At 38.7% G+C, this 21,871-nt stretch overlaps 1 protein-coding gene across 2 annotated transcripts; it reads right to left on the reverse strand.

Moving 5' to 3' along the window:
- Positions 1-1,935: 1,935 nt before the first annotated feature.
- On the reverse strand, positions 1,936-20,618 carry IMPA1 (inositol monophosphatase 1). 2 transcript variants are annotated; one of them, XM_028518647.2, is made up of 9 exons: positions 20,527-20,618; positions 17,623-17,685; positions 17,117-17,250; positions 14,878-14,982; positions 13,363-13,408; positions 11,076-11,184; positions 9,193-9,301; positions 4,029-4,180; positions 1,936-3,225 (listed from the first exon to the last, which is right to left on the reverse strand). In XM_028518647.2, the coding sequence occupies exons 2-9, from the start codon at positions 17,683-17,685 to the stop codon at positions 3,110-3,112; spliced, it is 834 nt and encodes a 277-aa protein (XP_028374448.1). In that variant the 5' UTR covers positions 20,527-20,618; the 3' UTR covers positions 1,936-3,109. The 2 variants fall into 2 exon arrangements, with proteins under 2 accessions (XP_028374448.1, XP_035886954.1); XM_036031061.1 differs by lacking the exon at positions 20,527-20,618 and adding an exon at positions 20,184-20,370 and having other exon boundaries at positions 2,874-3,225.
- Positions 20,619-21,871: the final 1,253 nt, after the last annotated feature.

The raw sequence follows: 21,871 nt of genomic DNA on the forward strand, positions 1-21,871 counted from the left end.
TGCTGTATGTGGGACTGGTGTGAAAATGTTGAGAGATAAGGAGAGGGCCACATCTTGCATGTTTATAATTATAATCCTTGTTAAAGCTATAGATTAAGAACCCTTGTCATCTACATTAAGTAATTTAGACTAACTCACTACAGCTGGGGAGCCCTTAAGCTGGGCTATGATCATTTATTTGCATTAAGAAAGATTATTGGAACCCTTAAATCTCTCCAATCATCTCCGATCATATCTTTCATCACGTGTAAGTTCAGATAAGGGATATGAATTATTTAGCACTTGAAAACCTAAGAGAGTGAAAGACAGAGTGAAATCTATTGCTTCATGGAGTAGCCCAAGCAGCTGCACAGATGAGCTCTGTTGTGGCTGCCCCAGGTATGCCAGCTTGAAGGCACTGGACCAACTGCTGCCACCTGGAAATGAAGGTACTTTGCTGGCGGTGAGATCCTAAATCAATGACTTCATTCATACACGTCTCTCATTTTTCCCCCTCACATTTATCACCACCATACCTCCATTATCACAGCAACTAGTTTCCAAGAAAAAGGAAAATCAGGCATATAATACTATCTACACACCCCTGCCTTACAGGGCTGGAGATGCAACCAGATCCCTGAGAAAGGTATGCAGGACATCAGTAAATATTAAGAATGGGTGGATTATTTGGACAGGGATATGGAATCTATTGGTAGAAAGGTGTTCTCAAGTATGTTTATGACAATATTTTTGTCATAAATACAAAAGACAAAATACTTTATTTGTTTATGATTAATAAACCCCTTTTTAAAGCAAAAGCTGGAAATGACTGAAGTCTAGGCCACAGTGTACAAAGGGTGTCTATGGTTCTGCTAGAGGGAACACGAGTTGACCCACAATCCAGATTAATTTGATTTATGAGAAAACTACCCTGGTTTTAATACTAGACCATTAAACTAGAATACTGACTAATGAGGTTATTTGAAGGAAAAATAACATGTTCTGACATGAAACTCCTAAGATTCCCATGTGTAGTTTGCCATCTAGTGGTCACTTGTGGAAATAAAAACAGGTCAGTACAATAGTTTTCAAATCAGGCTCATTGGCAAAAGGAAGACTCAAAATCACATTTCGATTTTAAGACACCAAAATATATGGTGAAACCCCCTGAGGTCTGTATTGCTGGGCAAAGGGGTGGATGGGTGAGTAGGGCATTTGTAAGAAATCAGGTGCTTCTGGGAAGTAGTATAGTATAAGCAAATGGTTCTCAAACCTAGCTACCCACAGAATCACCTGGAACGCCTTATAAAAAGTACAGATGGCCAGGCCACACTGCAGACTGCAGAAATTAGATGCCTTAAGGTAGGACACAGTCAATGGATGTTCAAAAGTCTCAGGTGGTTCTCCTATGCAGCCAAGGTGAGGACCACTGTGTGGTGGGTTAAGACCATGGATTCCAGCTGTCTCTCTCTATGGGAATTTCACTGTTATTTGTTACCTTGAGCAGGGAAAGTGGGCTAATTAAATAACATCTATGTGCCTCATAAAATGAGGATAATAACCTCTCCAGGGGATACTGTGGGAATTAAATATGATCACAGGTGTCAAGTGCTTAGCATAATACCTGGTATTGTGCTCAATAATTGCTAAATGTTTAATGACACTTTTTATCAAAGAAAATGTTTTATAAGTTAATAAAAAGAATAAACAAAAAAGTAATTTAAACTATAAATCTTAATGAAAATTTCAATTATACTTTTTATTTAAAATGTTCATGATTGTCTTAACTAAAATATATTTAATCACAAAAACAACCTGTCTCAGAATACAGTATGAGATGTTTTAGTACACATGACCAATGATACAAATGCATAACTGTAATACTGAAATCTTAATATCATATACATTTCATGTATTAGAAGTACACAACAGTAAGATAACCCCTTCCTTAAAAACTTTATAGAAGCACTTACATTTCCTCAAATACAAGGCTCACATAAGCCAACAACAAAACCTAATAATCTGTTCACATGCCAAGGACAATAAATTAATCTTTAGAGGTATCTACAAACCAGAAAAATTCTCCTTTTGAGTTTGATAAGCCAAAGACTAGTGATGAATATTTAGAGGCTGAATAGAAACTGATGACAAAGATATAAAACAAGGAGTTTGAGAAGAAACAAACAGTTCAGTATTATCACTTTCATGTATCTGTCAAGTTCTAGGTTTCCTGTGCTCAACCAATCACTGAACAGAGTGACTGTAAAGGAATCCACATAAACACTGAAGCGCAGTGTCCTGCAAAACACACTCACTGTAGAAATGCCCAATGAATGCCACCTGGCAGTATGGTAATGAAATGGTATGGAATCAAATGTTAAAAAGAAATGGTAATGTGAAATACAAAAAGGATGTCTAAATAACATTTACTTCAAAACCTGAAGTAAAAATACAGAATAGTGAGCTCTTTACTTCACGTATCTGTTGTAACTTGGAATTGCTACCTTCAAAATACCCATGGTTTCAATGCTGACCATCTGGCAGGTACTGTGCTCAGTGCTATCTGTTCACTGATACATAAAACAAAGTTCTCTGAGAAGAAAGAAACCCAGGTCAAGGAAGTACTCATCATACTTTTAAAAACTTCAATGAAATAAGTCTTCTGAATCTAAAGAGAATTTGTTTCCCAGAAAGATGACTTTCCAGAAAGTTTGAGTAAGTCTGAAAAAAAATTCCAGAATGTTTAATTAAGAATGAGCCCTGAATGTTCATGTACAATAAACAGCAAGTCAAAATTTCAGAAGCTCACAGACTCAGAAACTCTAAATTGCTCATTGACTACAGTGGATGCGATATCCATCTCATCACCTGCCGGTGTGTTTTTCCCAAAGTACATTCTTACATACAGAATTTTAAAACAATGAAACAAACATTTCACCTATTCTTTCATATCTAGTTCTAGTAAAATATGGAACAAGTAGCAATTTAGTTTAAATCTGGACATCAACAACAATTTAAACCAATCACATTATAGGACTGAAATGATGTCATAAATTTTGTGACACCATCAGTGTGGTAGCAAATCTGGGGAGAGGCAGCAACCATGGCTGAGCATGTGAGGGTGTTAGAATCAATCTTCATCGTCTCTTTGAAAAGGCACTACCTGAATTTCTCTGGCTATTCTCTCTGCTAAAGTTTTACTGCTTGCAGCAATTATTCTCCGTGACATCAAGTCAAACGGTCCACCTGAAATCAACCAAATATGGACAATAGTTACATTCTGTATTAAAACTATTCCTATAGAATTCAAACAGCCAATAGACACTATGGTCAACCATAACATGTCAGTTATCCTTTCAAAAAGCTACTCTTTCACATAACCATAATTTTTAAGCTTTGGCAACATTCTAGGCATCTTTTTTAAAAAACCAGTTAGGGGTGAGTCTCAATCATACCAGTCTGAAAAATGCCATTTTTCTGTTTTCTCTTTGTGCATTTTTATTACTCTGATGACCTCCATAATGTTTGGGAATCTGTAGACAGGAAATCTGGGCAGTGTGTTTTCATACCTCTCTCCTCCCAATTCCTGAGTTCTCTGTCACCCTTTTCCAGACACTGGTGAATTTTTAACCCAGGTTCTCCTGACTTTTAAAAATGGCACCACCAGTTTGAAGCATTTAGCCTCTGTACGCCTGAGGCAGAAAGTGACAGAGCAGAGGTCGGTCATCAGCTATCACATGGTCACCACTCAGAGTTCTTGACACAATCTTTAGGTTCACGGACCTTCTAGACTTTTTCTACAGCCCGTTCAGAGCTCCTGCTACTCACATTTGAAAAGGCTTAATTATTTGTCATTAGGAATCCCACACTGCCCTTAGCATCTTACCTTTGTCTGTACCCTATAATGTTTATTTTTATTTTGCAGAAAATCACGTCTTGTTTTGTCTTTAAGAGTATAACACATATTCAAACATTGAAAGACAAGAGCTACATGTGGAGGAAAGTCCAACAGAAGAGAGAAGAAATGCTTCACTACCACATCACGCTACCTGTCACATCCATCAGTACCCCACCAGCTTCGGTGACAATGATGCCAGCTCCCGCCATGTCCCAGCAGTGAATACCCATTTCGTAATATGCGTCGGCAGCTCCACTGGCCACAAGACACATATTGACAGCTGCCGTTCCGACGCCTCGGATCCTAAAAAATAGCATTTAAAAACAAGATTGGAGAAAAGAATTCTTTCAAATAAGTATTCCTTCTTAATGTCAGTTCATTTTAAGTGCTGACCGAGATAATCTGAACCCATCTAGAGGATGCACATAAAAAAAGGTCATATCTAATTTTAAAATAAAATGAAAATACATAAAATCTAATAATCATGGTACACTATATTACAAAATTAATTCTCACAAAGTGATTTTATAAGATAAAAATTAAGACAATGATATTTTCAGGAAGGAAAAGCTGAAAAAAAAACCTAAATTCTACTATCTCAGCATGCATGTGTGCGTATAATCACATTTGTCAAAACTCAGTAAAAGGTACTACTTTTGTATCACCAAGGTTTGAGTTTGCTCCCTGCTCAGCTGCTTAAAAACTGTAATTGGGGAAAAAAACTTTATTCTTCAAATTATAGCTTTTTGTCATCAAAATGGGGATATTATCTGCCTTGGTTCACTGTTGTAGTGATTATAAATTATGTAAAGCACCTAGCAGAGTGCCTAACATATACTGGGTTGACCGAAAAGCCTGAATGTTTTTTTCAGTAAAATAAAAGACATATATTCATTTTCACCAATAAATGTATTGAACTGGATATTTTTAGTATGTTGGCTAGCTCCTGCATGGTATGACATTGATTGTTCTCAATTAATGTCTCAATTTGACTGCTATCAACTTCAACTGGTCTCTACCCAATCGTGGAACACCGTCTAGCTAGAAATCTCCAGCATGAAACTTTGCAAACCACTTTTGACACATTCCATCAGTCATAGCACCTTCTCCATACACTGCACAAATCCTTTTTTGTGTTTCAGTTGTGTTTTTACCTTTCTTGAAATAATAAAGCATAGTATGTTGAAAATGTTGTATATCTTCTTCCATCTTCAGTATCAAAATGGCTACACAAAATTCACCAATTTTGATTTTTTTTTAAATGCAGGCTGATATGACAGCTGTCATAGTACAATCTAACAAAATTGCTTTGAATAATGTTACAGACAACTAAGCACTACTAGAGCCAATGCATGGAAAAAAACAAATGTTTTGGCCAACCCAATAAAAGGGCCTCAGTAGACAGGAAACTATGGTTCTGGTGAAAATTATTCCCTAAACCATGATACCAGAAAACATTACATAAGAAAACAGACACAGTACATTTCACCTAAGCCAAGTCCCCAAAACTTAAAGGAAATGGACCAATAATGATCTACTTTGCCTTATAAATGTCCTTTCCTAACTAGGAAACTATTAGACTGTTTCCACTTATTTTAAGGCATTCATTAAAAAATAATGACTCTCTTGATTTTTTTTGTTATAATTAATGCTTCTCAGTTTACATTGAAAAACTGGAGAATGAGCTGAATGTGGACGTTCATAGAAAGAAATCAGTACATCTGTACTTCCCCTTGGTAATACTTTCCTGGTTATAATTTTGAGAAAATCCCAGAAATAAAAGGCCACTGTTTCCGTTTTATTTCTGGCAATGGAACAATGAAAGGTTAAAGGTATGAAGCACTGGCAGCTCTTTCATGCTCAGCATAAGTGTTCCATCACCCACCGCTAAGTCCTGCTTCAGTTGGCACCCTGGCTCAGGCTCCTGGAACCTTCTTCTGGACCTCTTTTGGGGAGGTTCCATAGCTACCTGACAGCCACTCTTTCACTTTTCTCCTTACTGCATAGATCACAGTTTCAAAGCCTAGAACTAGAGGCCACACTATACACTGATTGTACTGACTCCTCAGAGAAAACTTAATATTGGAAAAAAGAAATGGCCCAGAAGCCAGATCCCAGCCATATCTCCATCCAGCTGTGTATTTCTGGGCACTTTACCTCCCTGAACTTTGGTCAACTGACCTACAAATAAGGCTGGATTATTAGATGTTTTTTAATCAGATCAAAGAGTCTTATAACTCGGTGGTGATATTTTTTAAAAAAAAACAACTGATAGTAAATTAAAATCACAAAAATCTGCAGTTATTCAACAGCTTTATTATTATTATTTTTCAAACAACTATAGTAAATGTCAGAGAAATGCTATTTAATGTAGCCATTAACTATATTAAAGTTAATGACCTCCAACCTCTAGCTTTCTTGAAAATTTAAGGATAAATATATATATAAGTGTTTACTACTGGTTTTTAATTTCTTTGATTGCAAAAGTTTCAAGCAAACATAGAACAACTCTGAGTCTGGAGAATAATAGTGTCACTATAATGTTAAAAGCTTTACTACCTTCCCCCAAATAAAAATAAATAAAACCCTGACCAGGTGGCTTAGTTGCTTAGAGCATCATCTGGTAAACTGAAAGGTCATGGGTTCAATTTCCAATCAAGGCACATACCTAGGTTGTGTGTTTCTCTGGGCAGGGGTACATAAAAGGCAACCAATCGATGTTTCTCTCTCACGTCTATGTTTCTCTCCCTCCTTATCTCCCTCCCTTTCCCTCTCTCTAAAACCAATAAGCATGTCCTTGAGTGAGGACAAAAAATAAAAATTATAATTTAAAGAAATCAAAGAGGACAAATAAACCCATAAGACCCATTCCTTCAGTGAGTCTAGGAATCAGAAAACACTAATTCTCAAACCACTTCTGATAGAGGGAAAACAAGGAAGAGGATTCTAACAAAGCACTGCCAGCCTGTGGGTACAGAGAGCTGGGGACAGCAGAAGGGAGCAGCAGATGCAGAGGGAATGCACAAACCAACCTATGAAAGAGAAAGTGGGAGAGTGGACACAGACCAATATCTCATACTTCACGGCCTGGCTATAGCAACAAAGAGGCTGGGAAACACAGCGACTGATGTGGCAGCGCAGGGATGCTATGCCTCTCCAGGAGAACCAGGTCAGAGTGGAGAGCTATTCCCCCTATGTGTGTATACGGGAAACCAAAAAACCTCACCAAGCTCACAGAAACAGAGAATGGATAGGTTGTTGCCAGAGGCAGGGGTGGAGGATAGGGTGAAATTGTGAAGGAAGTCAAAGGTACAAATTTCCAGTTATAAAATAAATAAATCCTGGGGATGTGATATACAGCATGGCGACTATAGTTAACATTATTATGCTGCATACTTAAAAGTTGAGTAAATCTTAAAAAGTTCTTATCACAAGAAAAGTATTTTGTAACTATGTGTAATGATGGATGTTACCTAGACTTATTTGGGTGATTATTTTGCAATATATACAAATATCGAATCATTACATGGTACCCTGAGACTAACATAATGCTATATATCAATTATACCTCGGTAAAAGAGGTGGTACCTGCTGGAAAACAAAGAAGTGAAGAAAAAGTAAGAATTAAGAGAGAGAAATTAAGAACCTTGCAGAAATGAAAAAGAAAAACAAGACATGCCAACAGATATTCATAAAAGAAAATGTACATCAGGGAAGAATGGACAGAATGAGAAAATCTGAAACCAGGAACTTGATCACATAATAAACAGAAATGTAAAACAGGAAGCCAAATCTACATAAAACATCTACGAACCCTGGACATTGTTAATAAATGCTTTGGGTTTTTTGGCTGATAAAGTCTCCCCTGAAAATCAAACAATAAAATTGAAGAAAACTGAAACTGAAATCAACCCAATCTCAATTAAATATCCCCAAACAAATAGGTGTGAATATGGGTGGGGAGGAGGGTATGTTAAATCAGAAATACAAAAACTAAACAGAAAGAGAGGGGGGAAAAACAGGAAGAAATAAAATGAGATTATTGAACTCAGCAAAGAAAGTGGGCACAAAAGAAAAAATGACATCAGAAATGAAGACTACATTTCAAGACAGGTCCTAATGAGAACTGGTACAAGTAAAAACTTAATAAAGGCCCATGAGGAAAAGAGAAAAAAAAACAAGTCAAAAGAGTCAGAGAGAAAATGGCTAAAATGGAAGACACAGAAGAGAATGAACTTGCCTACTGGTGTCTCTGAAGCAGAAAATGAAAACAGCTTGAACTAATATTTAAAACTATAATTTAAGAAAACTTGAAAAAAAAAAGACATGAATCTACATGTTGAAGGAGAAACTATCTGAGAATGAGCAATTCCAAAATATATACTTGTAAAACAACCAGACATCAAAGATTGAAAGAAAAACAAATTCTAAGAGGTTCCATTAAAGCATGAATAATTTAAAAGCCAAAAAAATTAGATTGGCATCAGATTTCTCAAAAACAATATTCAAAGTGCCCTGACTGGTGTGGCTCAGTAGGCTGGGCATTTTCCCACAAGCCGAAAGGTTGCTAGTTCAATTCTCAGTCAAGGGCACAGGCCTGGGTTGCGGGCCAGGCCCCCCATTTGGGGTGTGTGAGAGGCAACCAATCAATGTTTTGCACATTGATGTTTTTCTCCCCCTCTTTCTCCTTCCCTTCCCACTTTCTAAAAGTAAATAAATGAAATCTTAAAAAAAAACATACAAAGTAAGGTGGCTAAGAGATAGGATAGCTAAATGGCTGGAGCATGGATCTTGCCTTGGAGATCCAAGCTTTTTGGAAAATGCTACAAAGGACATTATTAAATCAATTGACCAAAATGAACTTGGATGGTAGATTAGAGAACAAGTTTATAAACTCAGTAGTGCACTGTGCATGTGGAAGAGAATATCCCTGCTCTTAACAAGTAACAAGCTAAAGTACTTAGGGATTAAGAACTATAGCGTAAGTAATTTACCCTAAGTTAGTTCAGGGAGGTAAAAGGTATGCATGTACACACACACACACACACACACACACACAGCGGGAATAGTAAAAGTACAAACAAATAGGGTAAAACATTATTAATAGGTAAAATGGGCACAGGATATACTATTTTTTATATTATTTTATTTCTGTAAATTTTGTTAAATTTGAAATTATTTTGAAATTACATTAGAAAATTAGAATTATAGTACTGCTCCCATGTCAATTAATAAAAACTTTCACTTCTAAAAGAAAATTATTCCTCAATGTATTAAATTATCTGGAACTCTTGAGGGGAATGAACAGAGCTTACCCATGAATAGGGATGCAAAGAAGCTTTTCCATGTTAGAAAGAACAGTTCTTACAGTCTCTGGTGTTCTGCAAGAGCCCAACTCTGTGACCAAGAGTGACTTGGTAATATCTAAAAGAAAATGTTTCCAATAATCACTAGAGTTTAATGATAAGAATTCTGGTAAAAATAAAAAAGAAAGAAGAAATTGACACTTGTAATTCAGAATAAACAGGACAATCTTACCTCTCTTCCTCATTGTATCAAATTTATTTACTTCTAAGTCTTTAAATATTAAAATACTGGACACATTTATTATTTCTCAGTGTAATTTTATAAAAGAGTCTAACTTTTTACAACATCCCCAATATATGCAGAACATAACTAATTTGCCTGCATACAGAATACCTTCAGTGGGAAATTAGCAAATACCTTAAATATTTAAAACATGGAATTTAGGAATTAAATTCAATAAATAATTTACATATAAATTTGAAATAAAACAAGTTAGAAATGGAAGCTATCTTATCTGCCCTCTGTTTACTAATTTCACAGATTATCAAAGCTTTCCATTCCCTCTTTGAGACTGTCTGAATTCATGACAGCTCAACACTTGGTCACAGGCTAGCAGACCCTACACACCACCCTCCACCAGCTGGGGAGTATGTTCACAGCTTGTTCTGAACATGGCTATCATGGCTGAATTTCTAATCATCATACCATTTTATTAAATATTATGGAAAGCAAAAGAATAATTATAAAAAGGGGAAAGTTGTTTGTAGGACACAGCCCTTCAATTCTGAGATGAGATGCATATTTTTTCACATGTTAATATATTGAAAATCAGGATGGATACTCCAATCTTTGGGGTCTTAGGGTTCAATGAAAAGGGAATGTGCCCTGACCAGTGCAGTTCAATGGATTGGGTATCATCCTGCAGACTGAAAGGCCACTGGTTCGATTCCTAGTCAGAGCATGTACCTGGATTGTGGGCCAGGCCCCCAATGGCATGTGAAAAGCAACCCGTCAATGTTTCTCTTCCTCCCTTTTGCATTCCCTCCCCCACTCTAAAATGAATAAATAAAATATTTTTTTAAAAAAGGAAATAAGCCCTGGCTGGCATAGCTCAGTGGATTGAGCACAGGCTGTGAACCAAAGTGTCGCAGGTTCAATTCCCAGTCAGGGTACATGCCTGGGTTGCAGGCCATGACCCCCAGCAACCGCACATTGATGTTTCTCTCTCTCTCGTTCTCCCTCCCTTCCTTCTCTAAAAATAAATAAATAAAATCTTTAAAAAAAAGGAAATAAAAATCTGCTCTCAAATTGTTTAAGGAGAAAAAAATATGATAGTGTAGGAGGATTCTGAATTTAGATTATTTTGCAAGTATCTTTAAATACCAGCTCTGTTTAAAAGGGTCTAATGTAGAAACTGAAAAATGTTGGGTGGGCATGGATTATGGAAGAAAGATGATGACTCAAAACCTTAATCAGCTATCACACAGAAAGAATACTTAAAATGTCCATCATCAAGCTCGTACAAGCATTATTTTTAATTTTCCCAAATTTAACACATTTTTCCCTGATTTACTATCTAATAAGTAGTTTCGATGGCATCAAATCAGAGGGATTCTACAAAGAATTCAGGATGCAGTGACAGAAATAATAAGCAGGAACTCCCTGTCCTCAACCCTTGGCACTGATGCCCCAAGGGTGGTTCACTCAATTCCACCAGCTTCCAGTCTAACACTACCACCTTCGAACTCCAGCAGGGAAAAAAAGCAAAGAGAAAATAAACACAATTTATGAATCAGCTAACACTTGGAAAATCCCATAAGTTAACATTCAAAAACAACAAAATATGGGTATATAATATCAATCACACCCAAAAATGGGAGAATAAACCTACCTTCCTGCTGTGAAACCTGTAGTTTCTGACCATTGCAGAAGGCACCTTTTCCCCTCCTGCCTGTGTACATCTTGTCCTCCACACAACTGTAGACAACTCCAAATTCTATCTGCAGATGGAAAACCACTTTCCTTTACCAAACTTGGGTATTTTCATTGTAAAATCAATACTAATTCTAAGAAAGTAACAAGAAAATCTGGTATACTGACAAATAATGTTTTCAAATGGCTACACAGTGGGATACTTAAAACACTAATTTCTAGATTAATCAGAGAAAAGAAGTCATTAGACTTGAATACCTGACTCTCATCCATTTATAAGTTTAGGAGCACCCACCTTGACCTCCTCTCTCTCACTTGGATGAGGACAGAGCTTTCCTATTTTCCAGGGTGAATCCTTCCTCATGAATATGATTCCTACCCTCTCATACTTCTTGGAAAAGCCGCATTCTACTGATACCTCCTCTCTGCAATATCGATTCTGGTACCTTCTCAGCAGACTCTCCCTACCTTACAAAATCTTCAAAATGCTATTTCTTTTCCCTTCACCGCCAAAGAGTAGTCCACACTTTGCATCTCCCATTCTCCTTTGTTCCACTACAATTTGGCTTCTGAAAGATTGCCAGTGATCACCAATGAAGTCTTATGGGCCAAGTACCTTCTCTGAAGAACTGGAGACTGCCACCATCACCAAGGCTTCTTCCACATTTATTAATCCAGTAGTTCTGTGTCCCTGACAGGACCCTCTGTCCCCCTACCTCACTCACTAACCTATCTTGTCAGTTGTTTTAGGACCTTCTTATCTGCTTAACTTTTAAAAGTTGTGCATCTCAGGATTTTTTATTTTTCCACTGCCCTTTAAGTCTCTATATGTAGTCCTCTAGGTTGGTTCTTTCTAGCCCACAAATCAGCTACCACCTGGAAGTGTAGCTCATCAACTCCATCATCACAAGTAAGAACCTCACCTTGTAAAAACCCCAACCAAAGAGGTTACTCCTGGTCACACCTCACTCCTCCATTCTCCTCCTTCAAATTTTATCTTGAAAATATTTCCTGATTCTGGCATTTCCTCAGCAATTCTCACTGCAGCATCTCAGTTCAGAATCACTGGCCCCTCCAATATAATTGTGACAAGGCTGGAAATACCTGTGACTCTGCACTTAAAAACCTCTACCTGGTTTCCACTGCCTACAAACAAAATCTCAATGTTGTGGTGTAGATAGACCACAATCTCACAACCAGGACCACACCAACTTCTCTCATTGCCCTGTTCCTGCCACTGAGGACTTCACTCCTGACAACCATTTCACCATTCCCATACACGTCTGTCCATCAAGCTCTTCTCCAAGCTGTTCTTTGTGATTGAAATGCGTTCCTTTTCTTCTTTATTTGTCAAACCCAACACACACAATGGGATTAATATGACCCTTCTTTAGGAAAATCTCCCCCTAACTACTCATGGCAAACTGGTTCCAATCTCTTCGTGCTCTCTGGTTTGTTTTTCCTAGTCTACCACATATGACCATATGTGTTCAAACATCTCACTTTTGCACTAATTGGGAGCTCAATGGCAGGGACCACACACAGAGTCCAGACTGAGTATATTCTAAACACTCACTTAGCTCCTTTGCACATTCTCACTGATCACCATAACCCACAGCTAATTTCATTTGCACTAATAATGCTTTCATTTTCAGAGGACTTCTTTACTCTCTTATGTACACACTGATCAAATACATTACAAACTCCTTAGAGAAAAGTATGTAAGATGATTGTAAACATCATTCATTGTCTGATCAATCAAGTAGCCAAATAGCAAGGGAATGCAATAGTTACAAACTTTGTTCTATTGCATTTACGTACAGCAAGTATTTGGGCTACAGAACACTCAGCATCTTCCACGTGTGCCCTGGCCCCTACCACTTCTTCCTAGCCTTTCACTGACAACTGCTAGAGCATTCCTAGCTCAAACCTCACCTCTGCCATTAATGACCTATGGTGGTCATGCACCAGACTCTCTCACATATATAACAGTGATTACATACAGAGTATAGTTCAGTTATTTCTGTGTATTTCTCCCTTATAACTCCTGCTTCTCAACAAAACATTAACTTTCTTCACTGGAGAAAGTATCATCATAATTTTAATACTGCTATAGCTTTTTTCAGAATAATGCAGCTGTATAAATTGAATATAGAGACAAATCAAAACTATTATGGAGATATATTTACTTTTTCTCAGAAAACGACAGCAAGGCATTTTACCAACCATAAATTTAAACAGCATACCTTTTTATTGACAACAAAGCCGATTGAAACAGCAACAAAAGGAAATCTTTAAAAAAAAACATACAAATTACCAGGATAGGACTTATTTTCAACAAACATGTTTTTTCCATAATATGATTGCTTACAAAATTTTCATGTAAAGTCTCATCTCTCCTCCCCCAGAACAGTAGGTACAGCCCTCTGTGTAAATGGTGGAGGTGGGGGAGCCGTACAGGCAGATCACACATGGGAAACTTCTGCCTGCAGGAAGCCTCTCTAAGAGGTGTTACAAGAAACCTGAAACAGTTTTCACCTTCAGAAATGGGTCCTGAAAAATGGGACAGAAGTGAGAGGCCCCTTCATACTGCACACCATTTTATATTTTTTGAGTGTCAAATACCACAAATATAGTAACAATGTAAAAAAAATCTGTTTTCAAAAAATAAAACATTTTAAAAGAGATTTTTAATTGGTTAAAAAGTCTCTTTCTTTGGTCATTTCTCCCCCAGCATGGACCTATAAACTTAGGCATGAATTATACAGAATAAATTGTTACTTTTCTCAACTCAAACACACAACTTGGAGCTTTACATCTGAAAGGTAAACTGTTAGCCACTGGTATTGCCACGGCTACATGACAGTTTGAGGACATAGGTTGTAATTTCTGACTCAGAAGACAATCAAGATAGAGAAAATAGACAAAGTACGTTAAATATAACTACTAAAAATAAAATATTTAGAAATATTTAGTTTTCATTTTAACATACTATACATATTACATTATAATCCTTTCTCTGTTATAATATCCCATGAGCATCCTTCCACATTTACATCCCTCACATACAGAGTCTAGATCCTCGCTTTAGAGACTTTATCAATTCTGTATTACTAAAGATATGTACAGCTACATGTCAATTTCAAATATAACATCTGTGTAAGCCCACCAAATGAGGCTGGCATTTTAAACCTCACTGGCAGTTTCAACAGGCTCTCTTCTAGACACTTGCTGTGTGCCAGCACTGTACTGTGTCCTTATAGAAATGCACTACTTCACTGAGTCCCCACAATTTCTACTAGTCAGGTACCATGAATATGGTCATTTTATAGATAACTAAAAAAAACAACTGAGGCTTAGAAAGATTAAGAAACTTGCCCTAGGTCACAAAGCCTATAGACAAGCACCAAGATTCCAAGCCTAAGTCTTGCTATTAAAACTCAAGATCCTTTTAAGCTTTTTCTCCTGGAATGAACCTCTAGTATCAATCCCATGAACTCTATAACTGATCTCAAAGCAGCAATGGTGCTTGCTTATATTTTTACCTGGCTCCCACAGTGCAAAAAGAAAGATGAACAGGCACTGCACCTCACAAGCCACAAGAGCAATATTCCATCACCACATCAGATGAAAATTCTCATAACACCTTTTACTCTATAAATTACACATTGTTTAAAGTATGTTCGTGAATGGAGCACTCAAAAGGTCAATTCAGTTCATATATACACAGTAATTACAACATTAAAAATTTTTAAACATACCTATGTACAAAGTTAGTTGTTCCATCAATAGGGTCAATGATCCATGTAGGGTTGTTCGTTAAGACACTTTTCTCCCCAGCGGCCACAGATTCCTCACCAATGAAACTAAAAGAAAGAGTGACTCTTTACACCACTTTCAATGAGTTTCAAGCTTAACATTTCCTTAGCTGCAGAGTCTACCAGAAAACATAATAAAAGTCTACACACCCCACTTTTCTGTTGTTGTTCCTTTTTCATTCCGAATGATGAGTGTGGGAAGGCTTTACCTTCTCCAGAGCAAAGTCATGGGAAAAGTAGAACTGAAAACCCTACCATACGATGCGTAGACACAAGTGCACAAATGCGTGAACAGAGCGCTGGTGGTAGATAAGAACTTAATAGGGAATGTGGTGGTTTTAAAATATGCCCCTAGCCCTGGCTAGTCTGGCTCAATGGACTGAGTGCCAGACTGTGAACCAAAAGGTCATAGGTCAGGGCACATGCCTGTGTTGTGGGTGGGTGCCCAGCGGGGGCGCACAAGAGGCAACCGCACATTGATGTTTCTGTCTCTCCCTCCCTTTCCCTTTCTGAAAATAATAAAATCTTCAAATAAGTGAATAAATAAATATATGCCCCCAGTTCTCTTATCCTCTTCTCTTCCAGAGGTAGGGCTTAATGCTCTTGGCCTTGAGTGTGAACTTGAACTTTGTGACTCATTTCTAAGCACCAGAACAAAGCGGAAGTGCCAGTGTGCAACCCTGAAGCCTCATTCACAATTTCAAGCACAAACTCATTCACAAACTGGAACTGTGGTTCATCTTCTCTACTCTTTCCCCACTCCCTTTCCCATTCACATCCTGGGGGACATTGGCCACCCTGTTCTGAGCTGCTCTGAGGAGAGGCCCACAAGGTGAGGAACTGAGGGAAGCTGTCAGCAGACCACCCAGAGGCAAGTGAATGCACCAACAATCACCTAAGGGAACAGATCCTTCAGCCCCAGGCACGTGTGAGATGGCTGCAGCCCAGACCACAATTTGCCTGTAACTTCATGAGACCTTGTGGCTAAGCTACTCTCATATTCCTGACCCTATAAAACACTGAGATAATAAACGTTTGTTTTTCTAGAGCTGCTAGGTTTAGGCTAATTGGCTACGCAGCAATAGATAACTCAAACAGAGAACATCAAAAAAGTCAACAAGGCAAAGAGCCCACCAAATTACTGTATCTACTTGGTTTCCTAAAACACACTATGTAATAAACCTTAGGTGAATTCTGGAAATGGTGTCTGATTTCAAAGTTTTCTTTCCTTTTCTACTTTTATTTTTATATTTTTCCTTTATTCAATAATGAACTGTCCTAACAATCATTATTATGATCATCATCTCTTAGCCAAACACCTGTTTATTGAAAGGAAGTATATTTATTTAGCTAGAGCTTTCTTTTTTAATTTACTTTTAGAGAGGGGAAAGGAGGGAGAAAGGGTGAGAAACATCAATGTGTAGTTGTCTCTCAAGTGCTCCCTACTGGGGGACCTGGCCCACAACCCACACATGTCCCCTGACTGGGAATTGAACCAGCGACTCTTTGGTTTGCAGTCTGGTGCTCAATCTACTGAGCCATACCAGCCATGGCTATTTTTGCTAGAGCTTTAAAATGACCAGGAAGGAGTAGAGAATGACAATGCTGAAGCTTTAAAGTAATGACAATACTTCTGCTCTACCTGTGCCTGTGAGAGAGACCTGACTTTAGCAGTTTTCTTTCAAATTCCCTAAAGTTACCATATAAAAAAGTTTGCAATATAGAGAATAAAACTGAACTTCTAAACCATGCCTATGGCAGACATTTGTCACATCTGCTTCCCACCATCCAAACACTCTTCCTCCTATGAGAGATGCTCAATATCCCCTCTTGGCTGCTCCCCGACTGTTTGGGCTTAGGGAAATAACCTGAGTTCAGCAAGCAGTGCTCCTAGCCAGGATCTGTAATTGTGAGCTAACAAGGCATCAGAATCAAGAGTGTGCTGACCAGTGATCCGTGCAGCCATGGCTTCTGTAGAGTGTCTAGGTCCAAGACCTTCCTCCCTGGTTCCTGCTCAACCTCCGCTCTCAGGGCTTCAGAGCCACCCCACAACCTCCAAAGATATTCCTTTTCAGGTTAAGTCAACTCAAGTCAATTTTGTCTCTAGAATCAAAATTTCTGTCTCATATATTGACTCTAACCAGGTTTCCTTTTTATCATTTGATATTGAAATAAGAAATACCTGTGTGTTGGGTACTTTTCCTTTATGAAAGAGATAAGCATTTTTTCAACTTTTTGGTCAGTCACAGTTACCAAGTCAGCTGGAGAACTTTTAATCATAACGTTCACTTCATTTTTTAGAGCTTCACGAACCACCTAAAAGAGTTTTTTGGTGAATTAGAAAAAGCATAAGTAATTTTAAATCAAACTAAAAAGTGAGCTAGACAAATGGTGTAAAACATTCAGTCTGTCTTAAACAATATTCTTAAAATTTTTTAAATTTCTTAGCACAAGTTTTATAAAGTGAGCCTTTAATGGTTATGATGTTGTATGTATAAAAGCATAGAATCTTATATCCCATTTTAGATTCACAACTGTCATAACAAAAGTTAATGGCATAAAATTGGAGTATTCACTCCATTTACAGTGTTTAGTAAAATGAAAATCAACACGGGTATGTTTTATTTACCTCAGCAGCCACAGGCTGCCCACAACTGCCGCAGTGGGTGCCCAGATAGTAGTTCTTACCTCTCCAGCTTGCCTTGCCAGAGTTACTGCATATTCCATGCATTCCTGCCAGGGATCAGCCATCTTCGAGGCAGATTTAACACATATCAGAACACAACAGTGACAAATCTCTAAAGGTCTTAATCACAGAAAAGTTAGTTCACAAAAAAATCTCAATTAGCAAAATACTTTCATTTGGGATTCTCACCCCTTTCCTGATTCTAGAGTCCAATTTTTTTTCAAGATTCACTGGTAGATCCAGTAAAAAACATTTCTACCTAAATCACTCCTATTGTATAAACATTTTTCATAACAAAAAAATACTCTATGAAGTGTCTCCCAAAGTGCCCAAATCATATCACATTTAAAACAACAACATTGGCTTGGGGAATGACAAAGAAAGGACCCTGAAATATTTTCAAGGACAGGGACACCTAAAGTGCTTCAGAACAAGTCTCCCCTAAATGTGTCACTTGGGCATGTAGAGTATTTTGAGCTGAAGGCAATGAAGGCCCAGAAGACACAGAAGGAATATTTACTGCCCCCTTCTGCCAGTTTTGTTTCTTTTTGAGAAGCAGCGGCACAGTTGAGCTCAGAGACTGATTTTTTCCTTTGGTACAGGTTTGCTGGGGGGATTTCTCAAACCAACTGCATACAGGATAATATGTCTTTATAAGCCAAATACAGAAATGACACTTCAAACAGATGACATTAATTTCACTAGTGATCCTGGCCAGAGGAGATGAGAGGAATGAAGTCCAAATTTTATCAGAAGTGTACCTTTTTATACCAGAAGGAGGAGGCACTCGGCATTTCTGGAAAGAAAATTTCAGGACTAAAATAATAATAATAATAATAATAATAATAATAAAGCAAAAATGAGACTTCTTTCCCTGAGTTTCAGAGAGGAAAAAAAAACAAAACATTTTGGTGTTCTGAGCTGACCAGCTTTCCACTGACTGTTGAAGAGAAGACTAAAATAATTCACTACTGGCAGGACCACACTCTAAACCCTATACCTAAGACAGTGAAGCTCAGGCTCAGAAATGTGGCATCATTTATAAAGCTACCCAAATTATGTCTCCTTTATAACTGAAAATAGCTGACAGAGCTTCACTTTGACTTGTCAGGAGTCCATGTCCCAGCTGCTCACAAGATAGGAAAAGGCAAATGGCAGACACACTGACCTGCTCCTGCTAGCTGCTTTTGCTTCCTGAAATAAATATTTTAAAACTTTACAAAGGAAGCCACTTTTTGAGTTACATAAGTAACTCCTTAGGGCAGTTCAAAAGCTGCTTCCAAACTCTTTTTTCGTTGTTTTCATTCTTATTTACTCCCATTTCTCTCCTGTAGGCTTAACAGAAGAAAGCTTTGCTCCAGCCACTACTCTCCCCACCTAACAGCACTGACAATGACCAAACCAGCAGTCTTCCTGTCAGCTGCAAATATGCCCTTTCTTCTAGAGATTCTCCCCAGAAGTATTTTTTATCATCCAAAACTATTTGCTAAATATTGTATGCTATGCACTACATCACAGTTGATACTGACTCTCTAGTGGGGACTCAGATGTTGATCAAAACAATCAAAGTACATGCAAAATCACTGATGTGACAAAGGCTAAGGAGGGGTACGCTAGGAAGTATGTAACAGGGAGCTCTGGCCAGCTCTAGGATCTCAGATAAGGTTTCCCTGAGGATTGGACTAGACCAAGATCTGAAGGACAAATGCACAGGCATTAACTAACACAACTGCAGCACACCTGGAAGTGAAGTGGGACTGAAAGGCCTCAGTGAGACAACTAAGAGATCAAGGGAAACAGGAGGGAAAGGCTGCCAGGGAAAGCAGGGATCATTCTGCTCCAGTCTGGGAGATAAGACTTGGTTGTGAGTGCCTGGAGGAACCTTCCTGGTGCGCACTGAGCATGGACTGGAGGGTGGAGGGGAGGCAGAGAGAGGGCAGATCAGTTTGAGAATTTAGGCTTACAACCGAGCAGTGCAGAGGACACCACCTGTAGGGATTGGGGTGGGGATGGGGTATTTGCATCAGGAGGTATTTGCCTCAGAAGTTAAAGTTGGGAGCACTCAGTAACAGACTTGATTGGGGGTATGACGTACAGGAAGAGCTTAAGGCCAGATTTCCCATGCAACTGAACATATAAAGGTGACATCTACCACAACAAGGAACGGCGGAAAGAAGTCTGAGGTTTTGGTAGGAAGTGCGGTGAGCAAGTTTAATTACTGGAGTACCAGGGGCCTTCATGAAGCCAAATGGACGTGTCCATTAGGCAGCTGGACATAAGAGATCCTGAGCCCAGAGGAGGGGTGTAGCCTGCATATATAATTTCAGTCACCTTGAGCAGGGAAATTGAGTCCGAAGTCTGAAGAATATTCCTTGCTCAGATTCTGATACTCAGCGACACCCTCCTTACATTTCGGCCACGTAAGTGCTTGCCTTAGCCTTCCCACCCCCATTTCTTGATGGAAGGGGCCACATTTGATCCACTGTCCCTTTCCCAAAGGCCTGAAGCATTTCCAACTACTTTTGTCCTGATCCCAGCATGCCTGGCGGTGAGAGTCAGGCACCTCCCTCACTGTCACTTGTGTGTCCCCAAAGTGCGACTACGGATCAAAGGGCTCCACACAGTGCCTAGGTGACTGCATCCAGTCCCTGAGTTCCCTCGAAATCTGTGAAATGAAAAAGGGGGTTCGTCCTACAGAAGCTACGACAAGGGTGCAGTGAGGTCTCGAGGGCGAAACAGCTACACATCCTGGCTACAGATCCTGGGGTGGCTCGTCGCGGTGACTCAGAACAACACCGCAGGCCCCAGGCGCCGCCTCCAGCTCGGCTCCGAGCCACCCGCCCGCAAGACCGCCCACCGCCTAGGCCGCAGGGACTGACGCGGGATCGCAGGAACACCGGTCTCACCTCGATCTATCCAAAGCAGGCTCGCAGACTGCAGGAAGAAGCCGCAGCTCGGTTCCGCCCAAAGGAGTAGCGGAGACAGGAAGTCCAGCCCCACATCCCGCCCACGGGGGTGTGGCTACCACTTCTGGAGCCCGCCTCAGAGCCCTGCCCCGCCCTGCCCCGCCCTAGTCTAACCGGCCTGAGCCCTATTTTTTCTGATCCTTGGTTCTGTCTCAGGCCTGCAATTTCTTCTGTATAGTCTTTAAAAAATTCCTTTCCTCGTTATTCTGCGCATCCGTTCCTTCATTCCTTCCCGTTTTCCCATTTCTCTTTCTTTCTTCCTTTCTTCCATTTATTCTAGACTTCTCTCCACAAAACACAAATTGCAAATATACATCCAGTTTTACAACTTTTATTTGCTAAACCTATACTAGGTAGTAAATAAAAATATATAAAGAAATTATATATATAAACCATATACATTACATATATTTGACAGGTAGCTTGATAAGTCATGCCCAAAACAAACTGTCCCTATTCTCAATGATTCATTTGATTAGCATTTATTGAGGACTTCCCATGCTTCCAACAACTGCATCATTTATATATATATATATATATATATATATATATATATGCATTATTTTACTTAAACTTTGCAATAGTTCTATGACAATTAACTTCATCAAATGGATGAGGATAATAAGGCCCAGAGAAGTTATTTGTCCTGAGGTCACACAGCAAAGGCAGAGTGTGGAACACCCTGACTCTGAGTTCACATTCCGGGACTATATAGCACAATGAGGCAACACGTATGAAATACAAGGACTAGTCTGCGGTCCTTAGAGTTTTCTCGTCTTGAAATAAGTCTGGCATCATGGGATATATAGTCTTACCATTATAATGCAAAAAGCATTGCAGAGATCCAAGAGGTCCTTGACAAGACAGGACCAGAAAGTGGGTTATTCGGCTACTTTCTTGTGAAGAGATTGCTTCCCTTTATTTGACCAAAAGACAGGGTGTTGTCAGCAACACGTTGCAAATGAAGGAGTTCTCAGAGATTAATGACCAGTTCTCAAACTTCATTCTTCTAAAGATTAATGATTTTAAAAATCATCCTCATTCTGTATTTCTAGGGGCTAATTTGTATGAGGGAATCTTTCTATACAGTATATGTACCCTAAAATGTTTTTGGACTGATTTTGGTCCAGAAAGGAGAAGAAAGTACACATTTGAGACTTTTTTTTATTGGGATGATCATTTCTCACATCAGTCTGTACTGATTATAGGCTTTAGAACTTACTGCCCAAGTCTAGGTTCTTACTGTGAAATGTTACATGTGAAATTTGAACATTTACAAAAAGTG

This window comes from Phyllostomus discolor, chromosome 7 (assembly GCF_004126475.2).
Source record: "Phyllostomus discolor isolate MPI-MPIP mPhyDis1 chromosome 7, mPhyDis1.pri.v3, whole genome shotgun sequence".
NCBI lineage: Eukaryota > Metazoa > Chordata > Mammalia > Chiroptera > Phyllostomidae > Phyllostomus > Phyllostomus discolor.

Coding starts and splice junctions, on each gene's coding strand:
- IMPA1 (XM_028518647.2), bottom strand. CDS start 17,685: ATGGCTGATCCCTGGCAGGAATGCATGGAATATGCAGTAACTCTGGCA. Junction 17,251..17,622: donor TGGCAAGGCAAGCTGGAGAG/GTAAGAACTACT, acceptor AAACTCTTTTAG/GTGGTTCGTGAAGCTCTAAA. Junction 3,226..4,028: donor GGTACTGATGGATGTGACAG/GTAGCGTGATGT, acceptor GGTTGATTTCAG/GTGGACCGTTTGACTTGATG.